This window comes from Phocoena phocoena, chromosome 9, assembly GCF_963924675.1.
Source record: "Phocoena phocoena chromosome 9, mPhoPho1.1, whole genome shotgun sequence".
NCBI lineage: Eukaryota > Metazoa > Chordata > Mammalia > Artiodactyla > Phocoenidae > Phocoena > Phocoena phocoena.
In genome coordinates, this window is record NC_089227.1 from 104,593,644 (window position 1) to 104,616,659 (window position 23,016).

General features: G+C 40.2%; 1 protein-coding gene across 1 annotated transcript in view; it reads right to left on the reverse strand.

Moving 5' to 3' along the window:
• The window catches only part of LMBR1 (limb development membrane protein 1), a 135,906-nt gene extending 113,191 nt beyond the window's left edge, over positions 1-22,715 (reverse strand). Inside the window, exons 1-4 of the mRNA XM_065883484.1 lie at positions 22,637-22,715; positions 17,876-17,901; positions 8,269-8,287; positions 5,092-5,106 (exon numbers count right to left, since the gene is read on the reverse strand). Coding sequence (XP_065739556.1) covers positions 5,092-5,106; positions 8,269-8,287; positions 17,876-17,901; positions 22,637-22,715 — 139 coding nt within the window. The remainder of the gene's footprint in view (positions 1-5,091; positions 5,107-8,268; positions 8,288-17,875; positions 17,902-22,636) is intronic.
• Between the last annotated feature and the right edge of the window lie 301 nt (positions 22,716-23,016).

Here is a 23,016-nt window from a genome sequence, read left to right on the forward strand (position 1 = left end):
CCAGACTCCATCACTAGCTTCCCTTTTCCTGCCAGCCTTTAAACATTATTCTTCTCTATGATTTCTGAGCAGAGCCAGAAATCTATTCTCATTCCACAAGCTCTTTATAGTTAACCTCATCTGCTCCCAGCGTTTGAACCACCAACCCCCAGAAATCCCCAGACCACCATTTGAGAACCACTGGTTTAGGGTATTAGCAAGAGTGAGTGAAATAATGGGCCATGAAACCTAAGTGGATTGGGAGAAAAGTGAACCCAAGTGATGGATAGGAGTGGACATGCCAATCAACTGAGGTTCCTGGTAGAGAAGCAGCTGCAATAAAAGTACTTGACCAAGGAAGCTGGAAGAATACAAAGTTGTGACTAAAGCATGTTTTAGGATTTTTTAAATTAGTAATTAAAGGTGGAGAAGAGTAGTTTCAGGAGTTCCAAGGAGTTTGTGCAGAAGTGGTAGCTGAGAAGGCATGAAAGTTAACAGACAAACGGAAATCAAGGAACCAAAATGCATGGCATGGGATGGAAAAGACTAATGGAAAGCAATCCATCTAAGAGTAGAAGGCTAACAATTATAAAAACAAGTGTAAGTATTACTAACTTGGCTACCCACTATGAAAATAAACATACAACTATACCAGACTGGAACAACAACACAAAAATCACAGAACTAGTTAGGCCATTTTTCTAGTTCCAAAGACGGGGGGTAGGAGCAGGTGTGCTCCTTCTCTACATGAGCACGTCGGTATCAGAGAGACACACCCACGGGGATACGTAAAACGAAAACAAGCATAATGATGCCTCCTATTCTCCTACATTCAGTGGAGGCAAAAGGAAATTCCTAACCAAAAAAAGAAGGAAGTCATTCCAGCTCGCCACCACTAAAGGTGAGGTACAGCTGATAAAAAGGGAGACGATGGGCTCTCACGGTTCTCTGAAAAGACTGAGCTTTTCTCTCCTGGTCAGGGGAAGAACAAGGCTACCAGAGACCATAAGCAGAAGCACAGGGTGCATGTCCTCTGTGCCAGCTGACCCAAAGCAGGTGCTTCAGCCCTCACTGGGGGCCACACAGCTTTAGTCCTGATGCTGATCAAGAATGGCCAGGCATTTGGGAGCTAAGTTACCCAGTCACAAGTAACCTAATACAGGTATTTCTAAAGTTTGCTTTACACCATTTCACTTTTTAGAAAGACCCACTTCAGTACCTGTTTTTGGTAACCAAACAAAATCCAAAGAGGATTTTCACTTTTACCAAAAAAAGGCGAAAAGCGAAAGTCTCATTCAGCTCAGTGTGTTTTGCAGCAAGCGTTACAGAGGCAGCGCCCACGCCAGCAGTGAGAGCGGCCCACCAAGCTCCTTCCCGGAACCACACTCAGCATCTCAGCATCAAGCTGCTACAGCTGTGAACCGTATCGGTGAGCACCTGTGCTTCATCTCGACTGATTTTGTGTATCTGTGAGCAAGACGGGCCCTAAAGTAACTGCTTCTCTACTTTGTGCCATTTCAGCTCAGGAAAGGTTTCCTAGGACGCTCTACTTTCAGAGGTCAGAAAAAACCTATAATATATCTAAAATACGCTGTTAAAAGCAAATATTCTTAAATCCCAGGTATAAGATTTAAACCTAAATTCAAACTAGTACCTTATAATCAAACTGTATAAGTGTAAGCTTTTCACTTAGGCTGATGGGCTTCAGCTAGTTTAAGATGACCACGGGGAGTAAATATCATAAGAGTGATGGGTACAAATGGCCTAAGGAAAGCTACCAGTAACACGTTTCTAACAAAATCCTGGGAGAGGACAAGTAAACTATAACTGAGCCAATAATCTCACTCCACAGCAGAGCCAATAAACCTGGCTTTATTTTAAAATTGCTAAATCAAAAATTTGAGCTGTTGAGTATCCTTTAAAGTTACAAGTGAACCACAAAATAACTAAAATTATAATTCTTTCAAATTACCCTAAGAGCCAGACTATGTAGTAAAACACAAGAAAACACAAATAGGGCTTCCCTGGTGGCGCTGTGGTTGAGAATCTGCCTGCCAACGCAGGACACGGGTTCGAGCCCTGGTCTGGGAAGATCCCACATGCCGCGGAGCAACTGGGCCCGTGAGCCACAATTACTGAGCCTGCGCGTCTGGAGCCTGTGCTCCACAACAAGAGAGGCCGTGATAGTGAGAGGCCCGCACATCGCGATGAAGAGTGGCCTCTGCTTGCCACAACTAGAGAAAGCCCTCACACAGAAACGAAGACCCAACACAGCCATAAATAAATAAATAAATAAATTTTAAAAAGAAAACACAGTTACAAAAATAAGATAATAAAGATGAAACATATTAAAATCATAATTGTAAATAAAACTGTCAAAAGAAAACTCTCACAGACTAAGATATAGCTAAAATAAAGTGACTTGGGACGGCTGAAAGCAAAAGGATAAATAAAGACATACCAAGCAGATGCTAACAACAAAGAAAGTTAGGCTGTCACATTTTTTTTTTCCTCTCAGAAAGGCTGAATTTAAGACAAAAAGTGCTAAGACAAATTGAGGCACTTTGTGAACAATGGTATAATCCACAATGAGGAAATAATCTTTATGCACCAAAAGCACAGAACCAAACGACACTTTTTAAAACTGAATATGCAAGGAAAAATAAAACACTACTTTAGTTGAAAGAATTTAATTCACCATGAATGAAAAAGTAAACCCAAACCAAATACATAATAATAAATGTGAATTTCTTAAGTATTAGGAATGCTCTAATAAATAAATGTTACCATACTGAATGCTCTATACCCCTATGTGCCCCACATTCTGCCACCCACTGCCCCAGCCCCTCACAACCACTAATCTGACTTCTGTTTCTAGGGATATGCCTATTCTGGATATTTCATATAAAGGAATCATACAATATCTGACATTTTGTGTCTGGCTTCTTTCACTTAGCATGTTTTCAAGGTTCATCCATGTTGCAGCATGTATAAAAACATCATTCCTCCAGACTTTTTATAGAAAAATAAAAATTTGATTAAAAACACACTGAATTGGGGCTTCCCTGGTGGTGCAGTGGTTGAGAGTCTGCCTGTCGATGCAGGGGACACAAGTTCGTGCCCCAGTCCGGGAAGATCCCACATGCCGTGGAGCGGCTGGGCCCGTGTGCTCCGCAGCGGGAGAGGCCACAACAGTGAGAGGTCCGCGTACCGCAAAAAAAAAAAAAAAAAAAAAAAAAACACACTGAATTCTTGTTGCTAGTAGCTATAAGCATTCCTTTCAGATATACTTGCATATGTACAGAAGGATATATGTATTTGTATACACACACACATATAAAGATGTTCATTGTTTTACTGTTTGTAATTGCAACATACCACCTTTGAAAAGAGAAAAGACAAAATTACCAGTGCTCTATTTCCACAATTAATTTGAATACAAAACACATGCTGATATCCACTCTTCTAAGAGTTACTAGCACTACCACAATAAATTGCCCCATGTCTTTCAACTTGTGCTTCAATAAAGGAAAAAGAATATTTCCTTGCAAAAATATAACACTGAGACCTTTAACAAGGGGTAAATAGTCCATCTTTCAAGACTAACACAGCAAATTTCTAGTTCATTAATTTCACCTACAATATTACACTTTATTACTTGTTCTTGAGATTTTTCAGACTCCATGACTTGCAATTTTTTACAAGGCAAGTCACCAGCAAAAAGTTCTTTAAATTCCTTCTGAAACCCACTCCAGAAAAACATAAAAGAAGAACAGCTTTATTTGAGAGGAGCAGGCATCAGAGCCAGTTGTCACTCACCTTTTGTCCTTCGGGCTCTTTCATCCCAATCACAACCATTCTACCCACTTAGCCTCCCTCCTTCTGAATCCCCACAAACTCCTACTTCACAAATTTAGCACAGCAATGATTTCTACTGAATGTTTCATGTAAATAAAACTTGTCCTCTAAACTATGTATTACATACAATATACTTTAGGTATACTAACACAAATAGGAATGATCTTGTACATCTCTTGAATCCTGCTGAGTGCCTAGATAAATAATTTTAAAACAAACTGAGTAAATCACACACCCTTCCCACTGCTGGTTCCTTAGCCTCAGTCAGGTACGATCAGGGCAAAGGGAAGACACTTAGAACTGGATAAAAGGTGGAAGTTTAGATTAGACTGGACTCAATTTTTCAACATGTGAAAGTGACTATAAAGCTATAAGATGAGCCCCAAGTTGTCATGAGGTACAAAGATGCAACAAAGCATCCTTCCAAGCAGCAGTGGGAGAAAATTAAGCTGCTTTATAACTATTTCCTATCAAGTTTATCCACGCAATAAACACTTAAGTACTGACCTCTTAATGATATGAGATGGAAGATCTTCCATGAAGATGGAAGATCTTGCCATTAATTTAGATCTCTGATTTTTTAAATCAGAGTATGTAGTTTTCCTCATATAGATTTGAACATATTTTGTTAGATTTACACCTAAGCATTTGGGGGTGGGGGTGTGTTAATGTAAATGGTGCTGTGTTTTTAATTTCAAATTCCAAGTTTTCATTGCTCATATACAGGAAAGCAATTGACTATTGTTTATTAATTTGTATCTTGAAACCCTGCTGTAATCTCTTATTAGTCCCAGCAGGTTTTTGTTGTTACTGACTCCCTGGCGTGTCACCTGAGAACAAAAACAGTTTTGTTTTTTGTTTTTGTTTTTGGCCACGCTGTGCAGCTTGCAGGATCCTAGTTCCCCGACCAGGGACTGAACCCGGGCCCCGGCAGTGAAAGCACCAAGTCCTAACCACTGGACCACCAGGAAATTCCCCAGTTTTTTTTCTTTATTCCCAATCTATGTACCTATTATCTCCTTTTCTTTTGTTAATGCCTCAGCTAGGACTTCCAGTGATGCTGAAAAGGAGTGGTAAGAGGGGACATCCGTGCCTTGTTCCTGATGCTAGTGGGAAAGCTTCTAGTTTCTCCCCATTAAGTATGATGTTAGCTATAGATATTCTGTGGATGTCCTTTTACCAAGTTGAGGAAGCTCCCCTCTATTTCTAGTTTACTGAGAGTTTTTATCAGGAATGGATGCTGAATTTTGCCACCTGCTTTTTCTGCATCTACTGATAGGCTCTTATGATATTTCTTCTTTAGTCTGTTGATGTGATGGACTACATTAAGTGATTTTTGTATAATTCTTTTTATACACTGTTGGAATTAATTTGCTAATATTTTCTTGCAGAATTGTGCATCTATGCCCATGAGCGATATCAGTCTGTAGTTTTCTTTTATTGCAATGTCTTTGTCTGTTTAGTAGTAGGGTCATGCTAGCCTCAGAGAAGAAGTTAGGAAGTGGTCTCTCTTCTTCTATTGTCTGTAAGAGACTGCAGATAATTGATACCACTTCTTCCTTAAATATGTGTTAGAATTCACCAGCCAAACAATCTGGCACTGGTTTTTGGAAGGTTAACTGTTGATTCAAGTTCTTTAGTAGATACAGACCTCCTCAAATTATCTGCTTTTCCTTGTGTGAGCTTTGATAAATTGTATCTTTGAAGGAATTTGTTCATTTCATCTAAGTTTTCAAATTTGTGGGCACAGAATTGTTCATAATATTCCTTTAGTAACTTTTTAATGCCCATGGAATCAGCAGCAATGGCCTCTCCTTCATTTCTGGTATTAGTAATGTGTTTTCCCTCTGTTTTTCTTAGCCTAGCAAGAGGTTTATCATTCTTACTGATATTCTCAAAGAACAAGCTTTTGGTTTTGCAGACTTTTAAAATTTATTTCCTGCTTTCAGTTTCATTGATTTTTACTCCATTTCTTATTATCACTTCTCCTTTGCTTACTTTTAAATTACTTTGCTCTTCTTTTTCTAGTTTTCTAAGGTAGAAGCTTAGATTATTGATTTTAGATCTGTCTTCTTTTTTAATATATCCATTCAATGCTACAAATTTCTCCCTAAGCACTGCTTTTGCTACATCCCACCAAATTTTGATAAACTGTGTTTTCATTTTCATTTAAAAATATTTTTAAATTTCTCTTGAGACTTTTTCTTTGACCCATGTGTTATTTAGAAGTGTACTATTTAATCTCCAATTACTTTGGAGCTTCCCAGCTATATTTGTTACTAATCTGTAATTTAACTCAACTCTGGTATGAGAACAGACATTGTATGTTTTCTATCCTTTTAAGTGTTTTATGGCCTAGAAGGTGGTCCATCTTGGTGAATGTTCCATGCAAGCTTGAGAAGAATGCACACTGTGCTGTTGTTGGATGAAGGAGTCTGTAAATGTCAATTAGATCCAGTTGACTGATGGTGTTATTTAGTTCAAATACATACATACATATATATATATATATATATATAGCCAATTAACAATAGAGGGTGTGTTGCAGTCTCCAGCTATATCAGTGGATTCATCCATTTCTTTTGGCAGTTCAGTTTTTGCCTGATGTATTTTGATGCTCTGTTGTTAGGTACATACACATTAAGGATTGCTATGCCTTCTTAGAAAGCTGACCCTTTATCATTATATATTGCTCCTTTTAGCCCTGACAGTCTTCCTTGCTCTGCAGTCCACCTTGTCTGAAATTAACACAGATACTCCAGCTCTCTCTTGATTAGTGTTAGCACGGTGTATCTTTCTGGGTCCCTTTACTTTTAATATATCTGTATCTTTACATTTATTGGATTTCTTATAGACAACATATAGTTGGGGTTTTTAATCCACTCTGACCATCTGTCTTTAATTGACTTATTTAGACCATTCACATTTAACGTGATCATTGATATTGTTGTTTTAATATTTATCATAGTTTTAACTATTTTCTATTCACCGACCTTGTTCTTTGTTTCCATTTTTGTCTTTCAGTCCTTTTCTGCCATCTCTGGTTTTAACTGAGCATTTTATATAATTCTATGTTCTCTCCTCTCTTAGCATATCAACTACACTTCTTTTTAAACTTTTTATCGGTTGCCCTAGAGTTTACAATTTACATTTACAACTACTCTAAATCTACTTTCAAAGAATACTATACTGCCTCATGGGTAGTGCAGATACCTTACAGCAGAGTTTTCCCAATTCCTTCCTCCTGTCCCTATAACATTACTGTCATTCATTTCACTTATCCACAAGCTAATCAATGGAAACACTGGCGCTATTACTTTCAATAAACTGTTACCTGTTGGATCAAGAGTAAAAGATTTTATTTACCCTTGGTTGATTCCTCTCTAATACTCTTCCTTTCTTTACGTAAATCTGAGTTTCTCACCTAAATAACGTCCATCTCTCAGAAGAACTTCTGTTAAAATTTTTTGTCAAGCAGGTCTATTAGCAACAACTTCCCTTAATTTTTGTTTGTACTGCATAGCATAGGGAATTATATTCAATATCTTTGAATAACCTATAATGGAAAAGAATCTGAAAAAGGATAGATAGATAGATATAACTGAACCACTTAGCTGTACACCTGAAACTAATACAACATTATAAACTAACTATACTTAAATTTTAAAAATGGTCAAAAAAAATTTTTTTTAATTTTAAAAAAGAGCTCAATTTAAAAATGGACAGGGACTTCCCAAGTGGTGCAGTGGTTAAGAATCCACCTGCCAATTCAGAGGACATGGGTTCGAGCCCTGGTCCGGGAAGATCCCACATGCCACGGAGCAACTAAGCCCGTGCGCCACAACTACTGAGCCTGTGTTCTAGAGCCTGCGAGCCACAACTACTGAGCCCGTGTGCCACAGCTACTGAAGCCCGCACACCTAGAGCCCGTGCTCCGCAACAAGAGAGGCCACCACAATGAGAAGCCCGTGCACTGCAACGAAGAGTAGCCCCCGCTCACTGCAACTAGAGAAAGCCCGTGCACAGCAACAAAGACCCAACACAGCCAAATAAATAAATAAATAAATTTTTAAAAATAAATAAAATAAAATAAAAATGGACAAAGCATCTGAATAGGCACATTCCCCCAAAGAAAATATACAAATGGCCAATAAGGATACAGAAAGATGTCTAACATCATTAGTCATCAGGGAAATACAAATCAAAAGCACAACGAGGGCTTCCCTGGTGGCGCAGTGGTTAAGAGTCCGCCTGGCGATGCAGGGGACACAGGTTCATGCCCCGGTCTGGGAAGATCCCACATGCCGCAGAGCGGCTGGGCCCGTGAGCCATGGCCACTGAGCCTGCGCGTCCAGAGGCTGTGCTCCACAACGGGAGAGGACACAGCAGTGAGAGGTCCGTGTACTGACAAAAAAAAAAAAAAAAAGGCACAACGAGATAATACATAATACTCACCAGGATGGCTATAATTAAAAACCAAAAAGACCTTTAATGACAAGTGTTAAAGAGAATATGGAGAAACTGGAACTCTCATGTTGGTGGTAGAAATGTGAAATGGTGCCATGATTCTGGAAAATAGTTTATCAGTTCCTCAAAATATTAAACACAGAGTTATCACCATATGACCTAGCAATTCCACCCAAGAGAAATAAAAAGATATGTCCACACAAAAACTTGTACACAAATGTTCACAGCAACACTTTTCATAAGAGCCAAAAAGTGGAAACAACCTGAAGCTCCATCAACTAAAGAATGAATAACTAAAACATGGCACATCCATACGACAGAATATTATTTGACCATAAAAAAGAATGGACTATTGATGCATGCTACAACATGATGAGCCTTGAAAACATCATACTAATTGAAAGAAGCTAGACACTAAAAAAAAACCACATATTGCATGATTCAATTAATATTAAATATCCAGAGTAGGCAAAGGTAGATTAGTGGTTGTCTAGAACTGGAAGGAGGAGAATTCGGGGGTAAATGGGGAATGAACTCCTAAAGGGTATAATATTTCTTTTTAAGATAATAAAAATGTTCTATCATTAGATTGTGGTGATGGCTGCACGATTCATGCATATACTAAAAATCACCAAAATGGGTGAACTGTATGATATGTGAATTATATCTCAATAAAACTTTAAAAACCAGTTGAGTTGGTTTTGTGCAGCATTCCCATTGTTCTGACAAGAACAAAATACACATACATGTATGAACTACTAAATGTACATTGTACAATTTCAGTGATTTCATATGAGTCAAATGCTCTTAACATTTGCATTTAAAACTTGTATTGCACCATATCAAGATGAATGGTAAAATTCATGGTAATAGGGCTTCCTTGGTGGTGTAGTGGTTAAGAATCCGCCTGCCAATGCAGGGCACACGTCCTGGAAGATCCCATACGCTGCGGAACGACTAAGCCCATGCGCCACAACTACTGAGCCTGTACTCTAGAGCCCTTGAGCCACAACTACTGAAGCCCGCGCACCTAGAGCCCGTGCTCCGCAACAAGAGAAGCCACCGCAGTGAGAAGCCCACTCACCGCAATTAGAGAAAGCCCGAGCGCAGCAACAAAGACCCAACACAGCCAAAAATAAATAAATAAAAAATAAATTTCAAAAAAAAAAATTCATGCTAATAAAATTTAATTTTTTTACTTAAAACAACATTGAATAGCATGTAAAAAAAATATGACAAGTTGGGAAAAAACCACTGAATAAAGGAAAATGCTTTATATTTTAGTACCTTTAATTGCATTTTCTTCCTGCTTTTCGAACAAAGAACCCATATCTTCATTTTGCACTGGGCCCCAAAAAATTTTGCACTGGGCTAGCCCTGGAACAAATTTGAAAACCACTGCATGGAACTTCCTGGACAGCAAGTACAGAATATGAAGAAAAAAGTTTCCATCACCTTGCTCTTTTACCAACTAGACATTAAGTTAACAAAGCTACATCAAGTGCTCTTGGTAACTAGGAGAACACTGAAACTAGTTCAAAAATCATCTATTCTTGAACAAGCTTAACCAAAGTCCACAGAAACAACAAATCCCATATGATCAGGTGTTCAGCACTGTGCCAAGCACCTTCCTAACACTGTCTCATGTAATTCTCACTGAGGTAGGGATTGTAATTCCCAGTTCTGTAGACAAGGAAAGTAAGATTCCAAGAGATTAAGCAACTTCCCCAATACCACACAGCTAGTTGGCAGCCGAGATATGACTGGAGCCTACTCTGCCCCAATCCGGAGCCAACAAATCTGCCTCCACATTCCGCTTCCAGTACTGCAGTGCAGTAGGGAGAAACACAGGTTCTCAATAGAGCCTAATGGTTAAAACTGGGGGTCTGAAAGAGTATTAGACGAGGGATAGCAACAGTTATAGGCCTGAACAATACATCTGATATTAAAATATACAACATCAATCCCATAAAATCACCATCTCATGAATTACCATGCTGGTGAAACAAACACTGTTTGCAGTCCTAGATGCCCAGCTTTTTGTAAAATTCCTTATTTAGTTATGATGCTCTATGAAAGATACAGACACAGTAAATTTGAGAAGAACTAAAATCATGTTAGATAAATGACTTCTTAAGGTCAAAAACTCCTACTTTAAGGGATATGTGGAATGTTCCTGAAACCCAAGCCCCCAAAAAGATACACATGTAGAAAAACTTTTAATTAAACATCAGAATAACTTTAAAAATTCCTATCTTGAGAGTCTATGGCCCACACAACTAAAGCACTATGAGTTTTATCATGAGTCCTGCCGCAAAGAGCCACAAAGGAAAAAAAATATTGTATTCCCTCTCCAACTTTAAGTTCCCCTCATGCAATTTCAAGTTTACACAGATTTGTTTCTACAAACCTTTTCAAAAGCCAAGAAATTCTGGCATCCCCAAAGTCCTGGTGGAGATGGGTCAGCAATGGAAAAACAGGTCAAGTAGGAAGACAGAGAGGAATGGTTTTTACAAAGACACCTCGGACGGCACACCACCACAGTCTGTGAGGGCAGTAGGAAGACAAGCACATAAAAGGTAACAAGTGCTCTGACACGGAGTCCTCAAGGGCAGAGCTAGGGTTCTATGCCCAGTGACTGGAAAAGGTCACCCAAAGCTTCTCCCACCTCCAGCACACAGTTCTTCAGTGCCAGTGGAATGACTGCGAGGAGCAGGGTCTCAGGAGCTAAAAACTCCAAGTTAAAAAGCAGAAAGACGCTAAACATCTGGACAGAGTAAGAGCCATAAAGAAATACTTCTCAGAATACATACTATTCAAAATAATCCAAAATGCATTTACAAGAATTCCATTGATATTCTAGGGAAGTGGATCCTGAAAGATTCTAACACACAAAGGATGATAGATATTAGCAGCATAAAATTAGAATTTTTTTATCTTTATTTGGTGTCCTTTCTCAGTTGTTTTAAGTGTTAAAACATTTATAAGGGATTTCAAAAAGAAATTCTGAACTTTATTCCCTCATGTCTCTTTTTTGCTATAACGCCATAAGTTCCCTGAATTATCTTACTACCAAGGTTTTCAGGAAATTGACCTGTAATATTATATTTACATATAATCTTCAAAGCCCTAATATTATCATGAGTGAACACCTACAAATATCTACTACAGACACTGTGGAGAATTAAACAAAAACATATGGCTCTCAAAGGATTTATACTCTATCCTACTGCATAATTTTGGCTTGGATACAAAAGGAAGACTAACACTAAAAATCATGCTGAAAGGATATGACATTCTTTGGATGCCTACATATCTCAGGAAATATACTTCCAATTGCCACTTAAGAAGGAAAAGAATAGGGAAAAAGGAAAAATCATCTTAAGTATAATGAGGAATGCCTCAGTCCCCTTTAACCTCAAGTACAGAACTAGAAACAGGTGATGTATACCCACAAGGAGCACATCACAGGCCAAAGCTGCTACAACCAATTACCACAAACTTAGTGACTTAACACAAATTTATTACCTCATAGTTCTGGAGGTCAAAAATCCAACACGGGTTTCACTGTGCTAAAAGCAAGGTATCAGCAGGGCTAGTTTCTTCTGGAGACTCTAAGGGAAAATCCATGTCCTTGTCTTTCCCAGACTCTGGAGGCCACCCACATTCCTTGACTTGTGGCTCCTTCCTCCACCCGCAAAGTGCATCACTCCAACCTCTGGTTGTCGTCACATCTTCTCAAACTCTGACCCTCCTGCCTCCCTCTTATAAGGACCCTTGTAATTGCACTCACCCAAATAATCCAGGATAATCTTCCCCTTAAAATAATTACATCTGCAAAGCACTTCTGCCACCTAAGATAACATATTCACAGGCTCCAGAGAATACCACGTGGACATCATTACGGGCCACTGTACCGCCTACCAAGGGAAATTGATTTAACCCAGTTTCAGCAAACTCAAATACAAAGAATCCTCTATACCTCTATCCCATTCTTCTTTGTTCACCAATACTGTAAAATCATCTCCATATATGCTGGCTATTGGATATATATCTACTACACCATCCACTCTAAGACTTTATGACCACAATGAGAAAGGGAAAAGCATCCCCTGTATCTGGGAGCTGGCCTGCTACTATCAAAAGGCCTTGAAGCAACCTTCAAACTGGCTAACAACTCACAGCCAGGTACTCACAGCTAGGTCTTGATGATTCTCCCATCGAAAATAAACAACTTCAGAGAACATTAACATCAGAGAAGGCCACTCTATGACCATAATGGATAAAGAATAAGACCACTCTGTAGTCATGCCTCAACAAAGATGAGAAACATGGACACTGTCCAAATCATAGAAATGACCAAACATTTCCCCACACTGGCTAGTAAGAATGACTTACATCTTTAACAATTACAGTTTTAGCCTCACTCAAATCTTTCTCCTTCAAGATAAGATCTATTAAGATATCCAGTCATAGAATTATCTCTGCTTCCTAACAGCATCCAATACAGATCAAAGCCCCACTTCACTTCCATTAACTCTTCCCAAATCACCTAACACAAGCCCAAATCCTGTTTTAAAAAGTTGTTTTCTAATACTCTCTTACTGAGATGCCTCACAGTTCCCCATGGTATGCATTTTCCCTCACTGTAACACGTAATAAACCTGACTTATCCAACTACAAGTGTGTTCCTGGCGGTCTTTGGCTGAAGAACAATGACAAAGGTCAGGAAAGACTATGGATCCCCAGACAACTGAATTCCAAATTTATGTACAACATTGGTGATTGGCTCAATCTTCTGCCCAACCCCTGTTCTCAAGAGAAAAGGACTGAAGTTTTAAGCTCTAGCACAAGGAGTAAGCCATGGAGGTGAGGGCAAGACCGTGGTAGGAAAAGGCAGGTAACCTCACCTAAGGAAGCAGCAGGTGGAGGATGATTCCTGGCACCCCCATTTTTCCCCACTCCTATTTAGCCAAAAGGGAGCCAAAAAAATGGCATGGTCCTAAAACCTCTACTGTTGTAATAGTCCCAGTCAACCCTAGAATTGTCCCCAAATACATTACAGCCAAGTGAGGGAGTTTTGTCCACAATTAGGATAAGGAAGAATTTAGATTATGCAGCCAGACCCCAAAGCTCCCAGCCAGCGAGCTTCATAGGCTCTCCTTGATCCTTTCATCAGCCTTACAGTAAGCCAACTCTCCATTTTATGTAACTGACCTAGTTGGATGCCACTGAACCCTGTCATGGTGGAGGTTTAAACCCTATAGGCTGTAAACAGAGTACAGGCTGTGGGATGAGGCTGCCTGGATTCAAACTGTGGCTCTATCGCACACTGTGACAGATGCTGTGAAGTACCTACTTCACTAGGTTGTTATCTTCAAATAAGATAACCTGGTCAGTACGCGATAAGTGTTATTTCTTATTAATTTAGTGAAGGGATTATGGAGACTTTTTAGTACAGTCGTGTATTAATCTGTGATCATTTTTTTGTTGTTGTTGTTGGTGCGTGGGCCTCTCACTGCTGTGGCCTCTTCCGTTGCGGAGCACAGGCTCCGGATGCGCAGGCTCAGCGGCCACGGCTCACGGGCCCAGCCGCTCCGCAGCATGTGGGATCTTCCCGGACCGGGGCACGAACCTGTATCCCCTGCATTGGCAGGCGGGCTCTCAACCACTGCACCACCAGGGAAGCCCAATCTGTGATCATTTTAACTATACTGGTGAAAGTGGCATCAATGTAAGATAACCACTTTGAAGACATCTAAATAAATGTATCCAAAGAACAGATGTACTGAAAGACAAATGTTGCTGTGCAACTATGGCAGCATAAGAAATAGGTACATATAAATTACTGTCAATGTTTCAGCTCTCCTGATGGGTATTAATAAGCTAGTCAATGCTTTAGAATCCTGAGTGATGGTTCATGTGTGTATATTGTTTAAAAACAGGTTAATCAAAAGCAGGTCACAGACAAACAAATGAAAAGTTTGTGTGTGAACCAAGGATTAAAGATAATCCAATTTTGTGCACCTGAAGTACAAAAGGAAAAGGAAAAAAGACAGCAAAAGGAAATGGATCGTTACATTTAGTTGACAGTAGGAGCTAAATGTAATCATTATAGTAACTGACAAGAGAACTCTGAGATATTCATAATATTAAAGAGAAAGTAAAATTATTACATGAGCATTTAAAAGTTAAACACTGTACCACATACAAAAATTAACTCAAAACAGATCAAAGACCTCATAAATGTAAGTTAAAATTACACAACTCTTAGAAGAAAACATAAGGAAAAATCTTCATGACATTGAATTTAGCAATGATTTCTTGGATATAACACCAAAAACACAAGCAACAATGACAAAAAATACATAAATTGGACTAAATCAAAATTTTAAGTTTTAGTCCACCAAAGAACACTATAAATAGATTTTAAAAAGGCAACCCACAGAATGGGAGAAAATATTTTCAAATCACAAAGGAATTAACATCCAGAATATATAAAGAACTCCTAAAACTCAACAACAGAACAACCCAATTCAAAAATTGGCAAAGCACTTAGATAGACATTTCCTCAAAGAAAATATACAAATGTCCAAAAGCACATGAAACAATGCTCAATGTCACTAATCATCAGGGAAACACAAATCAAAACCATAATGAGCTACCACTGCACACCCACTAGGGTAACTATTATTGTTAAAAAAACAGAAAACAACATGTGTTGGTGAAGATATGGAGAAACTGAAACCCTGGCACATGACTGCTGGGAATGTAAAATGGTCCAGCCACTGTGGAAAACATGGCAGCTTCTCAAAAAATTAAACATAGGATTACCATGTGATCCAACAATTCCAATTCTGGGTCTATACCTAAAAGAATTGAAAGCAAGGTCTGGAACAAATATTCATTCATTCATTCATTTGACTATTCAAACGTGTTCATAGCAGCATTATTCACAGTAGCCAGAAAACAACCCAAATGTCCACGGACGGATGAATGGATAAGCAAAACATGGTATATACACACAACAGAATATTATCCAGCCTTAAAAAGGAAGGAAATTCTGACACATGCTTCAACGTGGATGAAACTTGACAGCATTATGCTAAGTGAAATAAGCCAGACACAAAAGGACAAGTATTGTATGACTCCACTTACATGAAATACCTGGACCAAAAAGTTCCCTTGGTTTTTAAGTAAAAATAAAAGACATATTTTTCATTTTCACCAAGAACGTTATTGAACAACATATTCACCATTTTGTTCCACTACCTTCTGCCATTTTTCAGGCAACTTCATAACTCCATCTTCCCAAAACTTTTTTATCTTTTTGAGCAAAGAACTGTTCCAGATGCCTTTTACAGTCTTCCAGGGAACTGAAATTTTTTCCATTAAGAGAATTTTGTAAAGACCAAAATAAATGGAAATCCAAAAGTGCAACGTCTGGTGAATATGGAGGATGAATCAGAACTTCCCAGCCAAGCTAACAGTTTTTGCCTGGTCATCAAAGAAACATGCAGTCTTGCGCTATCCTGATGGAATTATGTGTTTTCTGTTGACTAATTCTGGATGCTTTTCGTCGAGTGCTACTTTCACTTGGTATAACTGGGAGCAGTACTTGTTGGAATTAATCATTTGGTTTTCCAGGAGGAGCTCATAATAGAGGACTCCCATCCAATCCCACCATATACACAACATCACCTTCTTTGGATGAAGACCAGCCTTTGGTGTGGTTGGTGGTGGTTCATTTTGCTCGCCCCACCATCTCTTCTGTTCCAGATTATTGCACAGTATCCACTTTTCATTGAGTCACAATTTGTTTTAAAAATGGAACATTTTCGTTATGTTTAAGTAGAGAATCGCATGCGGAAGTACAGTCAAGAAGGTTTTTTTCACTTAACTTATGTGGAACCCAAACATCAAAGCGATCAACATAACCCAGCTGGTACAAATGATTTTCAGTGCTTGATTTGGATATTTTGAGTACGTCGGCTATCTCTCACGGGGTAAAAGGTTAATTGTTCTCAATTAATGTCTCGATTTGATCGCTATCAACTTCAACTGGGCTACCAGACTGTGGAGCATCGTCCAGCGAGAAATCTCCAGCACGAGACTTCACAAACAAATTTTGACATATTCGATCAGTCACAGCCACCTTCTCCATACACTACACAAATCTTTTTTTGGGTTTCAGGTGCATTTTTACCTTTCTTGAAACAATAAAGCATAATATGACGAAAATGTTGCTTTTTTCCTTCCATCTTCAGTATTAAAATGGCTACACAAAAATTCACCAATTTTGATAAGTTTTTTTTAAATGCATGCTGATATGACAGCTGTCACAATACAATCTAACAAAATTGTTTCAAATGAAGTTAAAGACAACTAAGCACTAGTAGAGCCTTCTTACAGAAAAAAAAAAAAAACGAACAAACTTTTTGGCCAAGCCAATAAAATTTAGAGAGATAGAAAGTAGAGTGGTGGTTACCAGAAGGAGAGAGGAACGGGGAGTTACTGACCAAAGGAGACAGTTTCAGTTTGGAATGACGAAAAAGTTCTGGAGATGGATAGTGGTGATGGTCGCACAACAATGCAAATGTACTTCATGTCACTGGAATAAACACTTTAAAATGGTAAATTGAGGGTAACATATATTTTATCTTTTAGGCAAAAGCAAAAAGAGTTGAATAATTAAAAGAACTGAGACCATGGCAATCAGAAAAGAAAAAGAAATAACAGGAATCCAAATTGGAAAACAAGTAAAACTGTCACTGTTTGCAGATGACATGATACTACACATAGAAAATCATAAAGATGCTGCCAGAAAACTACTAGAGCTCACCACTGAATTTAGTAAAGTTGCAGGATACAAAATTAACACACAGAAATCTCCTGCATTCCTAAAAACAAAAGATCAGAAAGAGAAATTAGGGAAACAATCCCATTTACCATCACATCAAAAAGAATGAAATACCTAGGAATAAACCTACCTAAGAAGGCAAAGGACCTGTACTCTGAAAACGATAAGATTCTGATGAAAGAAATCGAAGATGACACAGATGGATAGACATACCGTGTCCTTGGATTGGAAGAATCAATACTGTCAAAATGACTATTCTACCCAAGGCAATCTATAGATTCAATGCAATCCCTATCAAATTACCAATGACATTTTTCACAGAACTGGAACAAAAAAAAATTTTAATTTGTATGGAAACATAAAAGACCCCAAATAGCCAAAGCAATCCTGAGAAAGAAAAATGGAGTTGGAGGAATCAGGCCCCCTAACTTCAGATTATACTACAAAGCTACAGTAATCACAACAGTATGGTACTGGCACAGAAAAACAGAAATACAGATCAATGGAACAGGACTGAAAGCCCAGGAGTAAACCCACACACCTATCGTCAATTAATCTACGACAAAGGAGGCAAGAATATACGGTAGAGAGAAAACAATCTCTTCAATAAGTGGTGCTGGGAAAATTGGACAGCTACATGTAAAAGAATGAAATTAGAATATTCTCTAACACCATACACAAACCTAAATGTAAGGCCAGATACTATAAAACTGTGAGAAGAAAACATAGGCAGAATACTCTTTGACATAAATTGCAGCAATATCTGAGATTTCCCTGGTGGTGCAGTGGATAAGACTCCACACTCCCAATGCAGGGGGCCTGGGTTTGATCTCTGGTCCGGGAACTAGATCCCACATGCATGCCACAACTAAGAGTTCGCATGCCACAACTGGGGAGCCGGAGAGTCGCAACTAAGGAGCCCACGTGCTGCAACTAAGGAGCCAGCAAGCCACAACTAAGGAATCCACCTGCCGCAACTGAGACCCAGTGCAACCAAATAAATAAACATTTTTAAAAATAATAATAATAAATTGCAGCCATATCTTTTTGGATCCACCTCCTAGAGTAATGAAAATAAAAACAAAAATAAACAAATGAGACCTAATTAAACTTAAAAGCTTATGCACAGCAAAGGAAACCATAAACAAAACAAAAAGAGAACCCACAGAATGGGAGAAAATATTTGCAAATGAAGCAACCGACAACAGATTAATCTCCAAAATATACAAACATCTTATGCAGCTCTATACCACAAAAACAAACAACCCAATCAAAAAAATGGACAGAAGGGGCTTCCCTGGTGGCACAGTGGTTGAGAGTCCGCCTGCCGATGCAGGGGACGCAGGTTTGTGCCCCGGTCCGGGAAGATCCCACATGCCGCGGAGCGGCTGGGCCCGTGAGCCATGGCCGCTGAGCCTGCATGTCTGGAGCCTGTGCTCCGCAACGGGAGAGGCCACAACAGTGAGAGGCCCGCGTAGCGTCAAAAAAAAAAAAAAAAAAGGACAGAAGATCTCAACAGACATTTCTCCCAAGAAGACATACAGGTGGCCAAAAATCACATGAAAAGATGCTCAACATCACTAATTATTAGAGAAATGCATATCAAAACTACAGTGAGGTGTCACCTCACATTGGTCAGAATGGCCATCATCAAAAAGTCTACGAACGACAAATGCTGGAGAGGATGTGGAGAAAAGGGAACTCTCTTGCCCTGTTGGTGGGAATGTAAATTGGTACAACCACTATGGAGAACAGTATGGAGGTTCCTTAAAAAACTAAAAATATAACTACCATAGGACCCAGCAATCCCACTTCTGGGCGTGTATCCAGAGAAAACCATAGTTCAAAATGATACATGAACCCTAATATTCATTGCAGCACTATTTACAATAGCAAAGACATGGAAGCAACTTAGATGTCCATCAACAGAAAAATGGATAAATAAGATGTGGTACATATATACAATGGGATATTTTCTCAGCCATAAAAAAAGGAATGAAATAATGCCATTTGCAGCAACATGGATGGACCTAGAGATTATCACACTAAGTGAAGTCAGACAGAGAAAAAGACAAATATCTTATGACATCACTTATATGTGGAATCTTGAAAAAAAATGATACAAATGAACTTATTTACAAAACAGAAACAGACTCACAGACTTCAAAAACAAACTTACCGTTACCAAAGTGAGGGGGGCTGCAGGAGGGATAAATTAGAAGTTTGGGATTAACAAACACACACAAGTATGTATAAAATAGATAATCAACAAAGACCTACTGTACAGCACAGGGAACTCTACTCAATACTCTGTAATAACCTATATGGGAAAAGCATCTGAAAAAGAATGGATATATGTATATGTATAAATGAGTCACTTTGCTGTATACCTGAAACTAGCAAAACATTGTAAATCAATGATAATATAAAATTTTAAATTTTTTTGAATTTATTTAATTAAAAAAGTTAATAAATAAAAGAATTGGCAACAAGTCCTAGAGAAAAATCAAGCATTTATACTCACTCTAAATATAAATACTTTGAGGAAGGAAAGCCAGACTGGAAATTCACTAAGCTTGGTCACTGTCTGCACTGGTTCTGCAGAGGGCAGCGTATACCCACCACCCAAGGGTGCTGGTGCAGGAGAAGTAGGGGTGAGGAGGAGCAGAACTAAGGAATTCTAGAATCAGTGTTTCAGTGTTTCTAGGGTGTTTCTAGGGTAGGAGGCAAAAATAAAGCTCCTGGCTACTATAACGTGGGTCCCTTTCTCAATCCAAATAAGACAACATCTGTTAATTTAAAATAAAGCCAAAAACAAATAGACCAATGAAACAGCATAGAATCAAAATTAAACCCCACAAATATACAGTTATACCTAATTTGTGACTAAGGTCATAAATGGTGCTGAAGCAATTGGACATCCATGTGAAAAAAATATATACAAATCCTACTTTACAATGTACACAAAAAATAAATTCCAGATGAACTGTAGGTTTAAATGAGAGGAGTAAATCAATAAACCATTTAGAGAAAAGCACAAGAGGACATCTTCCTTACCTTGGAGTAAGCAAAAATTTCTTAAACAGTACATAAAACATACCGATCATAAAAAAAATTCTAATAAAGTGAACTATATTAAAATTAAGAATTTCTGCTCATTAGAGGATATCATTAAGCAAGTGAAAAAGCATCCCCAGAATGAAAAAAAGATTTACTATATATATACACACACACACACGTATGCACATGTATACACATATATATACATATACATGACCAAAGTACCATATCCAGAAAACATAAACAACTCTCGCAAATCAATATTAAAAAGATAAACAAGGGACTTCCCCAGCGGTCCAGTGGTAAAGAATCTGCCTTCCAATGTAGAAGACGCGGATTCGATCCCTGGTGGGGGAACTAGGATCCCACATGCCGCGGGGCAACTAAGCCCGCGCGCCACAACTACTGAGCTCGCGTGGCGCAAACTACAGAGCCCACGCGCTCTGGAGCCCGTGCGCCACAACTAGAGAGAAGCCCGCGCGCCGCAACAAAAGACCCCGCGTGCGGCAACTACGACCCCGACGCAGCCAAAAAAAATAAGGAAAATAAATAAATTAAATAAATAAATTTGTTTTTAAAATAAGCAATTAAAAAAAAAGAAAGGCTGTTATTTAGTTTTTAAAAATAAATAAATAAGTTTAAAAGTGGGAAAAAGACCTGAAGACTCTTCACAAAAGAAGATTTCCAAATGGCCAATACACATATGAAAAGGTGCTGAAATTCATTATTATCAGGAAAATGCAAATAAAGTCTTTTGTGCAACAAATACATGACACTTAACAGAATGGCTAAAATTTTTTTAAAAAAGAAAAAAAAAACGAGAAAATACTAAGTGTCCTACAGATGGAAAGCAAATCACGCCTCTCCTACAGCGCCGGTGGGAGTGTAAATTGGTACAACCCACTTTGGCAAACTGTTTAAAAGTATCTACTAAAGATGAACAAACCCACAACCTATAACCTAGAGGTTCCATCCTTAGGTATGGACCTAACAAATGTGTCCACATGTTCACCAGAAGACATGTACAAGAATACTCGTAACCACAACCCGAAAATTACTGAAGTGCCCACCAACAGTGAAATAAACATAAATTGTGCTATAGTCACACGACTACAGCATTCGGGGTGAACTGCAACTACGTACAACAGAGAGGAATTTCACAAACGCTGTTGAGTGAAGGAAATCGGACACAAAAGAGGGCATACTGTAAGGCTCCACTTACATAAAAGTTCAAAACTAAGCTAATCTACTAAAGCCAGGACAGTGCTTACTCTTGGTGGAGAGGAGAGCAACTGGACGGGGAAAAGGGATGGGCCTCTGAGATGCTAATACTAACTGTGTTTCACAGTCTATGTTCAAAATTACACAGGTGTGTTTAAAGTGCTTCGAGCTGGACATGTATGATGATGTACTTCTCTGTTTATTTTAGCTTCAATTTAAAACTTTAAACTAATACGCCGTAGCAGAATCCACCAGTTCAGAATTTATACCTCTTTATTCCAAGATATGACTTGGCAAAGTGATTCTCAATTTTCTAGATCAAGAACTACACAAACCAGGCAATTCTCAAAAACCAAGAGACTGACTGAATTTGAGAGAAGTTAGTTAGAAGAGGGGAGGGATAAACACAAATGCACAACATGTATATATTTTACATTGCTATGAAAACATAAACAAACACAACCACAACGTGTTCTAGTGCGCCAGGAAAAGGTAAAAACATCAACGTAGACTCCTACGGCCGAGCCTGCTTCCCGACCCCTGCCAGCAGCACAGAAGAAACAGGGGACCAAGAAAGGATGACTTCCCTCAGAAGCTGCTTCCAGGGCACAGAGGACTTCTGCCCAGGCCCTCAATCCCACCCATCGCCGGCCTTCACACCCAAACGCAAGGTTTCGGGCTCAGCCCAAGAAGGGAGGAGGGCGACGGGTGAGGGGCGGAAAGGTGGGCGCTAACCCGGCCGAGGTGACTAGTCGGGCTGGGAGAGCGAGCCCGGCCACACCCCGGCGCCTGCGCGGGGCCACCCAGGTCCCGCCAGACACCCGCCCGCACACCTGTCTACCGTGCCAGGCCAGGGACGTGCCAGGCAACGGTGCGCGGGCCGCGGGACTGTCGTCCACCGCCTGGAGGGCCGACGCCGCTAACCCGGCCCGGGAAGAGCCCTGGGGGAGGAGGGCGCAGGCGGCCCCGAAGCACTCCCGGGGGCCGGACAGGTGACTCGACGGGACCGCGCCCAGGACTGAGAGCAGGTGGGCGCAGAGCGGGGGTCGGAGCCTGGGGGAGGGGCGCGGCGCGAGGCGGAGGGGCGAGGGCGGGGGCGGGGAAGCGGTTCAGGGGAGACCACGAGGGCCGCGAGGGGGAAGGGAAGGGGATGGGAGGGACAGGCGGGCGGCAGGCTGGGAGGGGGCGGGCGGAGGGCGCTCACCGTGGACTCTCGCACTTGGCTGTGGAAGTGCTGCTCCCGCGCCGACACCTCGTCCTGCCCTTCCATCCTCCTTCATGCCCGCCACCACGCCGCCCGCGTCCGCGCACTCCACCGCACCATCGCCTGCCGGCCCGAGGGGCTGGACGGCCGCCCCGCCGGCCGGGACGGGAGCAGCCTGCCGCTGCACAGACCGGGACCGAGACACCGGGCGCTTCCTCAACCGCCGCCTCAGAAAAAGCCGCTCGGGCTGCTGAGGGCGGGCGCCGCGCGAGCCGGGGCGGGGAGGGGGCGGGTCTTGACGTCAGAGGAAGGCGCCGCGCGTCAGAGGAGCGCGCCGCGACTCCTGAGGGGCCTGAGGCTGAGGGGC